This window comes from Phyllostomus hastatus, unplaced genomic scaffold (genome assembly GCF_019186645.2).
Source record: "Phyllostomus hastatus isolate PE091 unplaced genomic scaffold, TTU_PhHast_1.1 phas_contig_312, whole genome shotgun sequence".
Classification (NCBI taxonomy): domain Eukaryota; kingdom Metazoa; phylum Chordata; class Mammalia; order Chiroptera; family Phyllostomidae; genus Phyllostomus; species Phyllostomus hastatus.
The window spans coordinates 62,470-77,250 of NW_025333849.1; the positions used below are offsets into that span (position 1 = coordinate 62,470).

The 14,781-nt window shown below is 41.1% G+C and overlaps 1 protein-coding gene across 3 annotated transcripts; it reads left to right on the plus strand.

Moving 5' to 3' along the window:
• The first annotated feature begins 210 nt into the window (after nucleotides 1-210).
• Nucleotides 211-5,175, plus strand: CTSV (cathepsin V). 3 transcript variants are annotated; one of them, XM_045839849.1, is made up of 9 exons: nucleotides 217-347; nucleotides 831-1,014; nucleotides 1,433-1,569; nucleotides 1,870-1,992; nucleotides 2,093-2,242; nucleotides 2,428-2,652; nucleotides 3,098-3,263; nucleotides 3,915-4,032; nucleotides 4,776-5,175. In XM_045839849.1, exons 3-9 carry the CDS (start codon nucleotides 1,444-1,446, stop codon nucleotides 4,873-4,875), a joined length of 1,008 nt encoding a protein of 335 aa, XP_045695805.1. In that variant the 5' UTR covers nucleotides 217-347; nucleotides 831-1,014; nucleotides 1,433-1,443; the 3' UTR covers nucleotides 4,876-5,175. The 3 variants fall into 3 exon arrangements, with proteins under 3 accessions (XP_045695804.1, XP_045695805.1, XP_045695803.1); XM_045839847.1 differs by having other exon boundaries at nucleotides 831-908; XM_045839848.1 differs by lacking the exon at nucleotides 831-1,014 and having other exon boundaries at nucleotides 211-347.
• Nucleotides 5,176-14,781: the final 9,606 nt, after the last annotated feature.

Consider the following 14,781-nt stretch of genomic DNA (forward strand, 5'->3'; position numbering starts at 1 on the left):
AATTCAGAGTAACTAGTGGATCCGGTTCCCAGGGAGGCGGGAGACCCTCCTCACCGCTGGTCTTGTACGCCAGCTCGCCTCCTCCCGGGGCACTGAGGTAGTTTCGACTTTTGCCGGGAAGAGTTGGGATGTCACAGGCCGGGAATCCCAGCGCCCAGAGGCCCCGCCCCGGGCCGGCTCAGCCAATCGCGGCGCGTACAGGCGCGTTGGGGGCAGGGCGCCCGGGATGAAACCCAGGGCCTTAAAGGCTGAGTCAGGCACAACTGGGCCAGAGCCACGAGTCTCGTCGACCTTCGAAGGGTTTCCTGCGTCCGGGGGGTGCCGCTGCGCAGCTGTGGCTGCCACAGGTCAGTCCATGGCTGAGACGCCTCGGAGACAGTGACTGGAGGAGGGGCCCATCGGGGACACGGGCAACTGGGCAGGCGCGACCCCCAGGAACAGGAGCGTCTGCTTACCCGGAGCTGGTGAGGGCTGGTGAGGCTGGGTCGGCGCTGCCTGCCTCGAGCCCTTCCCTGCCCCTGCCCCTGGCAGCCTGGAGGTGGGGAATAGTAGAAGGAAGATTCAGGGAGCCCAGGGGGACACTGAGACCTCTGCAGGAGTGGGTCAGCCCCAGGGCTGTAGCGGGGCGGTGGGGCCCTGTTTCCAACCAAGCGTCAACATCCTCTGGAAGCGGCTGCCGTGTGTGTGTGCGGCGGGGGTTTGCGGGCGGCATTCCCGCGGCCCGGCCCCTCCTGCAACGTCAGCGTCACCTGGCCCAGGCCTGTGCTCTGAATACCTGGAGAGCAGGGCCCGGTGCAGGCGTGGGAACCAGGGTGCTCGTACTCCTACAGGTGCAGAGTCCAGCTGTGCGGAGAGCAGAGCGCTGGTGGACTCCTGCCCATTTTTTCTTGGGAAGGCCTTTCAGAAAGGTTTGTAGGCATATTTCACCCTCTGCCCTTCAAGTCAAGAAGAAAGGTATAAGGTGGACACCTAACTCCTGAGGATCCCTGTCTCTGCTTGGGATCAGGCATCCTGGTAAATAAGAGTTTCTGAGTCATTTTGATACCTTGAGTAAAAAACCTGGACCAACAGTCACCTGGTCATTGCTTTAAAATTCTGACCCTTAAGGTATCCTAAGACTCTTATCAAAACCTAAATTATCATTGAACTATTACAATGAAGTCTGTCTCAGTCTCTATAGCACTTGTCAGTCTGTTTTTCATTTTGATGGCTGAATCATATACCTCTGCTATTTGGTAAGTCCTAGCCTGTTTCTCCACCCACATTCTTAGCCTTCTTCCACAGACTTCCATAAATATTTGGGAAGGTAATTTAAATGTTATTACCCAACTATAGTGACTATAATGTCTCAGAAGAAAGGTTTTCCTCAGAAAGGATAGGTTTTTAGAAGGATTGGTCTAATCAGATAACTCATTTTTCCTCCCCTTTCTAGGTTTTTGAAACATGAAAACTTCACTTCTCCTGGCTGCCCTTTGCTTGGGAATAGCCTCAGCTTCTCCAAAACTCGATCACAGTCTGGATGCACAGTGGTACCAGTGGAAGGCAACGCACAGGAGACTTTATGGCGCGGTGGGTAACATTGGAACTGTCAAGAGGGATCCCACCGAGAAGGGCCCTTGCAGTTAGGAGTTTATAGCCAGAGAGGAGCTTCTAGAAGTCAGCTTTACCAACACAGTAACTTAATGGCACCACTAAGGGTCACAATACCAGAATACATCCTGGTGTTGGTACTTAAAGAACAGCACCTTAGAGAACTATATACTTAGAGAAGTATAAAGCCTTCCCAGGTTGTGGCTTCTCTTCCTCTTTGTCTGCAAATCCACTGGGTTTTCAGTAGGAATAAAGACAATATGGTATGTTTGCCACTAGGATGAAGAAGGATGGAGGAGAGCAGTGTGGGAGAAGAATATGAAAATGATTGAACTGCACAATCGGGAATACAACCAAAGGAAACATGGCTTCACCATGGCAATGAATGCCTTTGGTGACATGGTGAGTGTGGCATGGGAGGCTTTGGTTTTTGTGCTTCTTCTCAGTACTTTAGCAAAATAACCTCTTGCTTTTTCAACAATTTATTTACTTTTCCTTATAGACCAATGAAGAATTCAGGCAGGTGATGAATGGCTTTCTAAACCAGAAGCAACACAGGAAAGGGAAATTGTTTAGAGAACCTCTCTTTGTTGAGATCCCCTCATCTGTGGACTGGAGACAGAAAGGCTATGTAACTCCTGTGAAGAATCAGGTATGGTAGCTTTCAGATCTTGTATCTCAGGAAAGCCAAAAAGGAATGGCATCCCTGCTTTGAAAGACTGGAATAGTGTGCAGTTTGCTAGTGTTGTTTTTTTTTTTTTAAATAGTGTTCAGGTATATGGGTTATTGTCAGTCTTTATATTTGTCTTATAGACTGATAACTCTTTTTATTTTCAGGGTCAGTGTGGTTCTTGTTGGGCTTTTAGTGCAAATGGTGCCCTTGAAGGACAGATGTTCCGGAAAACTGGCAAACTTGTTTCTCTGAGTGAGCAGAACCTGGTGGACTGCTCTCACTCTCAAGGCAATCAGGGCTGCAATGGTGGCTTAATGGATAATGCCTTCCAGTATGTCAGGGACAACAAAGGCCTGGACTCAGAGGAATCCTACCCATATCTTGGAAGGGTAAATGAAGCTCCTTATCTTGTTATTCCAGTTCTGCTTTTGAAAGTTGAACATTTTCAGAGATAATACACCTTAGCATTCACATTTTAAATACAAACTCTCAGAAGTGTAACTGTAAATTTCCAACCTTTGCACAGATGTTTGGTTAGGTGGTTAACTATATAGATGGTCTTATTTCTATGTAACATGGAGAATATATGCATTATTCTGCATATAATGCAAATTTCTCCTTAGTGAAAAATTTCCCAAAGACAGGTAGACCTAAGGGGTCTCATTTGCTAACTTTTCAATTTCAAGGCTACCAGTAGCATTTTGCTTTCTGGGCTGCTGTCAGAGTTGACTTAGAAATCATTAAGGTGCAGACTGCTAAGTTTTGGGGTCTTAAAACTGATGTTTCCCAGGAGGTGGGTGGGAGTCATTGTCTCTTCCCATTTACCTTTAAAAGGAATCAAATACCTGTAACTATAGACCTGAGTATTCTGCTGCCAACGACACTGGCTTTGTGGACATCCCTCAGCATGAGAGGGGCCTTATGAAGGCAGTGGCGACTGTGGGGCCCATCTCAGTTGCTATTGATGCAGGCCATTCATCGTTCCAGTTCTATAATGAAGGTAGGTGTCTGTCTTATTATAGAAATGCAAGCAGGCAAAAATCGAAAACACCACCATGGTTACCTTTTTGGTATGGAGTCCTTTCCAAGACTAGAATTTTGAGTGTGCACATTTAATATAATGATATTTGACTTTAAATATTTTCTCATGATCACAAACTATTCATAAACATTTTTAAATGGCTATGTAATTCATTCTGTAGATATAACCTAATTTACTTAACTATTCTGCAATTGTTGGACCTTTTTTCCAAAAATTTCTTACTGTTGTAATTAGAACTATAAAGAGCCCCATGGCTCAGGGTCCTTTATAGAACATTTAGTTGGCATTCTAGGAGCAGGAAGGATTATGCTGATTAATATTAGTTAGATGAGTGTCTAAATCATATTGGTTTTGATAACTAGATCTTACTGAAAATTTTTTTAAGGTAGAATATGTATCAGATTTCATTGTTTTGTTTATTTCCAATAAGTTGAGTTTGATTTTTTACTTTTTATTAGCCATTACTATTTTTTGGCAAATGTTTAAGTCTTATTTGGAATGTATGACATTGCACTAAGCAATGCCTCTCTTAACTATGGTAGATAGGGCAGGTTCCTGTCACCTGTCACTTGGAGGTTCTCACCCCAACACTGAATTTTACCCTCACAGGCATATACTATGAACCAAACTGCAGCAGCAAAGACCTGGATCACGGTGTTCTGGTGGTTGGCTATGGCTCTGAAGGAGCACAATCAGACAGCAATAAATTTTGGATTGTCAAGAACAGGTATAAAACTCCAGATACTATATTTGAAATTGAACAGGGAATACTTGTTTGAAATCAGTATTTGGTTTTAGGTCCAAAAATGCTCAATTTTGAAATCCCAGGACTCTTTTTCCCACTTAGACACAATATAAAAGTTCTGATGTTGATTATAAGATTCTGTAGCAACCTTGTTAGTGTCATGTATTTGTAGTATTGCATTTCAAAATTCTGAAAATTTTTTTAAGAAACACATCTGGCCTCAAGACTTTCAAACAAAGGATTTTTTACGTGCAGGGTTGAGAGCTGGATTCCTTTTTCTGTCTCCAGTTTTTCACCAAGGTATAATGAGCAGAAACCTCTACCTCTGCTGATTCTTTAAGTCTAAAAATTGTCCAAGAGTTCAGTGGTCTCTGCATTGTTCCTGTTACCATTCATTTGATACTCTGCCATTGCATTCTGCTTCCCATCTCTCAAGAGGCCTTGGGGGTTGTCAGAAGTGATTCTCACAGTTAAGTTCTTTAACTGAGATGATATATAAGAAAGCCTATGGAAACAGACTGTTACATTGGACTGTTCTACCTCAATTTCCTATCTAAATAAGTTAAAATAAGGACCCAAGGGAATTAATATATTTATAACTGTATATAATAGCACTGAGAATAGTATCTGATACATGGTAAACACTTTTTTAAGTATTACCTAGTATTATTAATGAATCTAATGTATATTCTTTGTGTAAAATGGAAAACATGCTCTTCTTTCAGCTGGGGGACAGGATGGGGCATGAATGGCTACGTGAAAATGGCCAGAGACCAGAGCAACCACTGTGGAATTGCCACTGCAGCCAGCTATCCCACTGTGTGAGCTGGTGGACAGTGATAACAGAAGCCTTGAGAAAGGACATATCCAGAGGAATTCTACCTTGAAACTGATCAAACCTTTATTGTATAAGATGAGAAACTTGAATCATCAAGGATCCAAGTTGTAATGTGAATTCTCTGACATTTTTAAAAGGGTAAAATGTTACCAGTACTTTAATTACTACTGTTCTAAATAGCTTTATAATGTTGACTCATTGCTTAATTCTAAGACTTTTGAATTTCATTTTTTAAAAGGATATATAAAACTTTACCTTTTAAAATAAATTTTAATTCATTACATAGATATGGAACTTCTTTCTGTTTTTAATTCACTAAATTTTTGCATAGTCAGGAAATATAATTGGGCTATGAAGACATAACTGAATGTGCCAATGATGTATAGGAGAAAGATACTGGGTAGCCCTCCGGACTTTGTGGTTATAAATATGTGGATTTTATGTCAGCTGCCCATTGGTGGTGTTGACCTAACCCTTGAATCTGGCAAAATGTGATTAACAATCTGGAAGGACAAAGGTAAATTTGTTTTAATAAAGAAAATCAATTTACTCTTTAGAGAAGTAAATAGACATACAGAATTTTAGGTTTTAGATACTAGAAAAGGAACTCCTTTCTTGGACTCAAGTTGGTTAAAACCTAGTAAAGTTATGTGATAAAAGTCTCAGAACCAGTTACTGAAGCATCTACCTGATTTGCTGAGGAAGCCCATGTGACTACTTTACAGTCAAGAAAGGACCCAACACAAGAGCTTTCTGAGGCTGTTTTGTCTTTCTTCTGCCCAGTCCCTGAGGACATTCCATACAACTCTTCTAGGAAAAGCCTCATTTGTTACCTAGTGTGAGCAAAAGTACATTTAGTGGTTGTGATGAACATATCTCAGATGCTTAGTAATAACTGAAGAAGTGTGTTCAAGTTCTACAGGAAAGGAGGCTAAGCTACAAAAATAGTTATGGCTTTGGAAGACAGGTAAGAGATCACTGAGGAAAATGTGCATTTAGCTACCTGGTCTCTGATTTAAAAATAAACCCAGAAGAGCCCCAGCTGGTGTGGCTCAGTTGGTTAGAGCATCGTTCCAAACCCGTCGTGGGTTTGATTCTTAAGACACAGGTTGCAGGTCTGGTCCCCGGTTGGGGCACATAGGAGAGGCGTCTGGATTGATGTTTTTTGTGCTCGCTCTCAAAATCAATAAATGTATCATTGGGTGAGGATTAAAATAAATAAATTTTTTAAATTTTGAAAAAATAAACTCAGAACAAAACTGCCTAAGCATATGGTTATATAGGAACCCCCCCCCCGTTAAAATATTGAATCACAAATCTCTGCTTAATGGGGCCATATTAATAAATTCAGTCTAATCTATAATATTCATTCCCTTCTCATGTTCCCCTAAATATGTCTGTATAAATTGGAAAGATCAGGCAGTGCTTTTGGAATGTAGTGCACCCAAAATGGGTCATACTTTGTACCTTACTTGAGTCTGGTTATAGAAATAGGGATGGTGAGAGCAGTTCCTAAGAAGACCAGCAGTGTCTTGCAAGGAAAGTACCTCAGGGGAGGCCATTGCCTGCACTGCTCAGGCAAAGCTAGAAGGCCTGCTGGCAAAGAAGCTCATCAGGATTTAGGGGTTCAATATCCCCAGCTTCATCAGAATGCCTCCAGATACTCCCATTCCAGATTTCAGCACGATCCTTCCCAATTAATGCCCTTGCTTTAACAGCTCATAACCCTGTGTGTTGGGAATTCAACTGGCACTGTGATTCAGCCATTTGGTGGATGAGACTATGGCTTTAGTTTTCAAATCTCAACTGTTGTGGCTATAAGTGATAGGAACTTATTTTAGGGCAGATGGAGAAACTTTGGTCATTTAAGTGGCACGAGCCAGAAATTCAAAGCCCTGAGCTTATCCTTTTCCTTCCCTACTTTGTCCAGTGCAGTTATGAGCAAACAGCCAATCTCATACTCATTAGTTTGACCAAGATGTTCTACTGTGTCAAATGCATGGTCACCGAGAATCTTACCTCTTTACAAGTATGTGATTAGAAATATCCGTGGGTGGTATTTCACCTATCTTTGTGGCCACATCCTGCCAAGGCATGGACTATCAGTGCTCTAATCAGATTAGGGAATCCATTCCAGAAACCGGGAAACTCATTCTTGAGATCCTTTTCCTCTGTCAGTAATAAAGTACGCATTTTAAGGAATTGGCTTATGCCATTGTGGGGACTGGCAAATCCAAATTTCTAGGGCAGACTAGCCAGCTAGAAACTCAGGCAGTACTGTTATAGTATTAAGGCAGAATTCCAGGAAACTTCAGGTTTTGCTCCTGAGACCTTCAACTGATTGGATGAGTCTGAGCCACATAATGGAAGATACTCTGCTTTACCCAAAGTCAACTGATTATACATGCTAATTACATCTACAAAATACCTTCACAGCAACATCTAGACCAGTGGTTTTCAGCTGGTGTGCTGCAACACACTGGTATGCAGCAAGAACTTTTAAAACATGCAATACCTAACTAGTCATGGGCACTGATCTCCTGATCTCTTTCCCCTTAGATGGTAAAAAAAAAAAAAAAAAAGCAATAGGCAACACAACAATAGCCACCTGGTGTGAATGAATCAAAATTATATTTATTTATTTTCATCAGATTGGCAAAAAATACTTTGGTATGCCACAGATTTTTGGTAATTAGTTTGTGTGTGCCATGAGATGAAAAGGTGAAAATTGCTGAGCTAGACTAGAGTTTGACCAAACCACTGAGCACCATAGCCTAACCGACTCCATGCAACATTCAACTGTCACAGGGACCTCCTTTTGCATACCCATCACCCCCCATTACCCTTTCCTTGCCTACCAGCCTACCCCTTCTCTTGTCATCATCTCCACTTTATACCCCTCAATACACAAATACACTTAAAATAATTTTTAATCTTTTAACTTTTCTAACATTTCAAGATGGCCCCAGTAAACTCTCGCTATTATCTAATTATAGTTAATATTTGCTGAGTGAAGGTGTTTTTTCTTGATTGTTTATGATAGGCTGTATGTAGCTCTCTTCACGCTGTAATTTCTAGCAAAGTGTCTTTAGGATTTCAGGTTTCAGGACTGAGGACAGTAGTCACCAAATACTCCATCATCTAAAGTTTGTTTCTCCAATCTGAAACTGCTTCTTAAAATAATTAAAACACTACAATATCATTCATGGAGGATTACAAACTATGTCATGTTACATAATTTCATTTGACACCAAACTCCAACAAAACTGGGGGTTAGGATCTTAGGGTCTCTTGTTTTGTAACTATGACTTGGAATTCTCCACTTCTGGTGTGATAAGGGAGTTCACACTTTCTCTTCCTTTGTTATGTATTTTAATTCTCTGCCCATCCCTCAGTAAAGAAATGGCTCAGTATGATTCCTCAAGCAGATGGCTTACTTAACCTCTCTTCAAAACGTGGCTTAGGAGGCTGAGGCAGGGGTGTGTTCTTAAAAATATTCAAAAGTCAGTGAAAAGAAAATTGTGAATACATAAGTTGTTTTTCTTGGGCAATCATATTTTACAACCAAAGTTTTACTTGAGATACTGGAATTAACCCACATGACTTTGAAAAGAAAAAAAAATAGAGCTCTGAGGGAGTGATGTGAGTCCTTTTCTCAAAATTAATTCATGTTATCGAGGCAGAAGAAACACAGTCATGTCTATGAAATAAAATTTTCAAGTGAAAACAGCAAGCTGTAGAGCAATATGAATAATTTGTTTCCATTTTTTTAAATACAGAGACATACATTCTTATATGTGCATTTTAAAAAGTTCCCAACAGAAATAAACTAGATATGCTTCTTGGAGGTGCTAAAAGAGACTTTCTCTTTCTGCTGTATTATTCAATTTTTTTAAATAACTAACATACATTATTCCCATGAGATAAAGATTCAGAAGTATATCATTCAATAAAATAATTAAAGAACTGGTAAAGGAGGAGGAGGAAGGGAAGAAACAGACTGTCCTTAGGATGAATAAAGACAAGTCTCCAGCTGGGGCATTTATCCTCCTGAGATTCACACTGACACTGCTCGGCGAGTCCATTCATACAGCACACATGTCAGGAACTGCCACTGGCCAGTTGGCTTCCAGAATCTTCCACATAGGTCTCAGCAACAGAACTTCTCTGAGACCCATGGACTGTTGGATCAAAATCAGTTGCCACAGCCAAGAGGGGTAAGGAGGGCTTTTGCAAAGAGCCAAAAGAGGAGATGAACGAAGATACTGAGGGAGGGAATGTACCAAGGAAATTTCTGATAAAACCCTTTAGTGAGAATGGAAAACGAGCTCTGATCAGAATTCCAGAGCATTTATTCTCTTTACCTCCAAGTCCCCCAACACACACACTCCATACCCCAGCATTGGGACATAAGTGTCCTTTCCCCAGCTTTCTGTACCCTTTCCTCTTCCACATTCAGGGGCAGCACTATGGTGCCAATCACACAACACTCAAAGGGAGGGCCAATATAGGTAGAAGCAGAAAAATCCTTGGCTATGAATTCTCAGTTCTGCTCTTAAAAGTCATATTAGAACTTTTCACTGAGAAGGACAGTGAAAAGGGAATGTTATGGGGTGATGATAATATTCCGTATCTTGATAAGGATTCAGGTGCTATAGGTATATGCATTTGTCAAAACTTGAAAAAATCTCTACATTTAAGATATTTGCAGTTCATTATATGTAAATGTATATGCAAAGAGAAATGTTATAAACAGATATTTAACACTCACTAATGCCAGGCATGCTAAAATATTTAAGAGTAACTACCAATGCCTGCAAGTTATATTTTTTAATTTTTTGTGGTAAAATATATATAATGTAGAATTTACCATTTTAACCATATACAACTCGGTGGCATTAAGGATGTTCACAGGATTGCACAAACATCACCACTATCCACTTCCAGAATTTTTTCATTACCCCAGACAGAAACTCTGTACCCATTAAACAACTTCCCATTTTCCCCTTCCTCCAGTAAAATAGGTAATTCCTATTTTACTGTGTGTCTCTGTGAATTTGTCTATTCTAGGTACCTCATATAGGTGGAATCATAATTGTCCTTTTGTGTCTGGCTTATTTCTCTCAGCATTATGTTCCCAAGGTTCACCCATGTTTTACATATATTAGAATTTTATTACTCTTCAAAGCTAAATATTCTGTTGTATGCCTATACTGCATTTTGTTTATCCATTCACGTGTTGATGACATTTGGGTTGTTTCCACCTGTTGGCTACTGTAAAGAATACTGCCATGAACACCGACATATAAGTACCATAGTGGGATTGCTGGATCATGTGATAATTTTGTATTTAACATTTTAAGGAATTGCCAAACTGTTTTCCACAGGAGCCATAGCATTTTACATCCCCATTGGCAATATGACCTGAATAAAATAAAGCTAAACCATAGTACCCAAATACTGTTAGTTACTGTCAGTTTGCATTTGGTCTCAAGTGGCAAATATCCAGGCTGTGTCCATGATGGGCTCTCCCTCAAGTGATCTTTATCAGCCATTTAAAGCAACACAGTGATGCCACTGATAAGAAGGTTGAGGGAACTCCTAATATATGCACCCCACGTGTTGGGAACCGCCCTGACTGGTATCAGAGGCTGAAACCCCTGCCTAGCTAAGGCTAAGGGAATGCCCTTGGAACCGTAAGCCGGCAAGGAGACAAAAGCTTATCTCCCTGGCAGGAATGCTGCTTCTGCTGCTGAACCCCAAAAAGCTTGGTCAGTTAGCCAAAGACGGGTAAGATTCCCCACGAGGGGAACGACCCAAGCCAGGCATGATCACTTTGGGAGGCCCCCCAAAAGAAGGACTTGGGGGGCTGCAGCAAAAGGGGGTGATGGACCCTCACTCCTCGGCTTTGACATAGCCTGAGTTCTCAGCGTCTGGGAGAAAATCTCCTTATCTCTTGGTTACCTAGTTCCCTTGCTCCACCTAAGCCTAAAACAATGACAGGGTAGTACAGCTCGGTACTGGGAAGTGCGGATTTCCCGGGGTGATCAGGCCTAAGAAAGAACATGTAAATTACTGTGAAACCTTCTTTGTTCAAGAATGCTCTCAGTTGAATGAGAAGGGTCTTAGGAGGAAGCTATTTTGTTCCTCAGCCTTACAGCTCTTTGACCCCCAACTCAATAGACCGGCAGAGTTCTTTGTTTTCTATAATTCCTTACTTCCCCTGGTGAGTGCTGTACTTTACCTGAATTATTATGCAAAATGAGCCTAATAAAAGCAGGTATGGACGGTAAATCAGCGCACTCCCCACTAGGGGGGGTGGCCATTCTGTCCCTACTTCCCCACAGAAACTAGTTTGTCTCTGTGCATGTGTTGTTATTTCTCGCGTGTTTATCGTCGAGCCATCCACAGCGTTCCGTGGTCACTGCTGGCCGGTGACCCACGCGCAACACCACGCACACACAAATCCATCCCACTCCACTAAACCACCCCAAATACACATAAAAAACATAGATGAAAACTATGTCTGCAATGGAAATACAGCTCTGAAATGAATCTCCAGGCCCAAAGTCACTTGTCCTGCCTAGGAAGAAATGATTGTCATAGCTGCAGTGATAGAACTTCTAGGGATGGTCTGTTAAACAAGACTCTTAGCTACAAATGACAGAACAAATTTTAAAATGGCTGATGCAGAAAAGGACCTCTTGGCAGCAGACGTGGTTAGATCCAGTTGTCCAAAATGTCACCAGCACTCTGTTTGTCCAGGATCTGCTTCCTCCATATTGGCCACTCTCCCTGTCAGGCTTCCCCTTCAATCCTCTTTAGAGAAAAATATTTCCCAGTTGTGTTCAGGCCAGTGTTGCTTAGCCCTGCCTGGGCCACATGCCCCTTCAGGATATAGGGGGGTGCACCTACATAAACAGCATGGATTAGTATTGGAAAAGGGGTGCTCTCACAGAAAAACCAAGGCATCTTCACCAGGTGGGCAAGAACAACAAACACCCATGATAGAGTATACTCTGAATAAAAGAATCCAGATTTAAAAGAAGAAAGAAAAAAAAATTAAAGGATTTCAAAGCCCTAGAAAGACTGAAACTAGTAGAATGGATTTATTGTGAATAAATGTAAAGCTCTATGTTGAGATTAAATATGTGTATGTATGTTAAATTTTATTTTAAAAGTCTATGTACATATACAATGCAAGTACAAGATGAAAGAGAGCAGTTTTATGGTACCCTTTAAAAACATGATTAACAATATGACTTATGCATTTCAAAAGTTCACAATAATGGATTTAAAGGTCTGAATAAAGAAGGATATAGTGACGTTCATTTCTATTTCATGGTGTCCTGTCTGTAATATTGTAGTCAGGCCTGGGAGCTACTTTATGAAGGGCACTCCTGAGTGTCCTGAGAAGGATCAGTATCTAGCCAGGAACACTGTCTTTGGTGAAGGGAGGTGCTTATTGCTATCAGGCAAGAAGTGTAATCCAAAAAGAAGACTGTAGCCCTGGCTGGTGTGACCCAGTGGATTGAGTGTCGGCCTGTGAACCAGTTCGATTCCCAGTATAGGGCACATGCCTGGGTTGCAGGTCAGGTCCCCAGTAGAGGACACACATTGATGTTTCTGTCTCTCTTTCTCCCTCCCTTTCCCTCTCTCTAAAAAATAAAAAAATCTAATATTTTTTAAAAATAAAAGGAGACTGTAGAGTGGACATTACAGAGAAAATTCCTGATTTGCATAAGCAGTTTGGTGTCTTCAAATGGGCTGATCCTGTAGGCCTCATGAGCCTCCTACAAACCCCTATGGCTACACTCAAAAGCATATGTCAGGCTGCAAACATTTGGTAACTTTCTGAACCAGTCTTGGAGAAGGCTCTTCCAGATCAGAAGCTTCTAGATTTCTAGTATTGCCTAATTTCCCAAAAAGTGACAGTTTTGTGGAGGTAACAATGAGTCATCTATGGCCACTGGAGACTTTAAGAGCTCAGGGGATCATGGCAGGTATTTTTGCTGGTCAACTTGGTGTACCATCAGGGCACAGAGCAGCCCTTCTCTTCTGCTTTGTCTCAGAGAGCAAGAGCTGCCTGGGCACCTACAAGACAGTGAGGCAGCTGCACCTCTGGACAGAATTTGACTTGAGCTCTGGACTACACCCAAGTATACAATTCTATGAGCAGGGGCACTTCATACCTGCTCAATAGAAGTTTACTAAAGAAAGGAGTATACCAACCATATTTCTAACATAATGGTTATCTGTTTTCATGTTATTAGTTTATTTTATTTTTTTTAGTGAATACAATGTTTAAACATTTCTGCTGGTTCTATCAGTTGCTGAGAGTAGATGTTGAAGTCCTCAACAATAATTGTGGATTTGTATATTTCTCCTTTCAGCTCTGCCAGTTACTTCACTAGTTTGAGGCTCAGTTGTTATGTACATACTCAGGATCGCCATGTCTTCTCAGCAAATTGATCATTTTATTATATAATGTCCCTCTTTGTCTCTAGTTGTTGTATTAATTATATATTATATTATATAAATATAGTCCCTCCTGCTTTTAACATTTACATTCTTTATGTTTTTCATCCTTTTACTTCCCACTTACTTATGTCCTTGTATTTAAAGTGAGTTTCTTGTAAACAGTGTATCATTGGGTCATGGGTTTTTTTTGTTCTTAATCCACTTTGCTGATCTTTTTTAATCAGTGTAGTCAAACTATTTACATTTAAGATAATTCTGATATGTTAGGGCTGAAGTCTGTCATTTTCTTATTTGCTCCCTGTTTGTTTCCTAGGTTTCTTGTTTTTTCCTTCTCTTTTTTTACCTCCCTAGGGGTTATTGAATGTAGGGGGGCTTCGCCCACAGATGACAATAAGTCTACCAAGACATGATCTGCTTGGAGTGGAAAGAAGGCCAATATCTCAGAGGAGAAGGGCCTTGAGCCTGTTCCCCAATGGGCTTTTATTGGATTTAGTTTGTGTAGGAATACAGGGTATATACATAAAGCTCATCAATCATTGTCAGGCAGTAACGATCAAGGAATAGATATTCAAAGAACTATGAGGCCTTATTCTGAGTCAGGGTCAGTTAGCTAAAAGGCTATAAAACTTTGGGAAACAAACTCATTTTATGTTTGGATGCTTATCATTTAAATTGAGGGTATTCTTAGCAAAGCAAGTTTCACAGGATTTTATGCATTCTTTGTTAGACCTGATTGCCTCCAGAAACTGCCCATCCCAGCACAGGGCCACACTGACCTCCCACATTGTTTCAGGCTTAAAATCAGGTGGAGATGTGGGCAGCCAAGAGATTAGGAGACGTTTTACAGGTAGAATGAGGACGCAGGCTATGACAAAGCCAAGGAGTGAAGGTCCATCACCCCTTTTCTGTAGTCCCCTAAGTCCTTCCCTGATGGCCCCATTCATGACCATGCCTGTCTTAGGTTGCCCTCCCTTGAGGAATACTATCCGTCATTGACTAACCAGTCATCCACCTGGGGCCAAGCAGTGTGAAGTAAAGGAGGCAGAGGCTGTGCCCCTACTGGGAGGATAAGCTTTGTCTCCTTAGTGGCTTATGGTCCCAAGGTCTTTTTACTTAGCCTTAGTCATGGAGGGTTACAGCTTGTGAAACCAGGAAGGGTGGTTCCCAACAATTGAACATTTATTAAAATTCTACTTTGATTTGTTTAAAGTATTTAGAGTATATAGTTTTATTTAATTTTCTTAGTGACTGTTCTAGGTATTCCAATATACATGTGACTAATAGTGAAGTATAGAAACCTTACTTATATTGAGGTCCATTTACCTTCTCCACCTCTTAAATATAACCATGTTATTTCCTCCTTATATTTTCAACACCATATGAGATGATGACACAATTTTTCCTTCAACAAT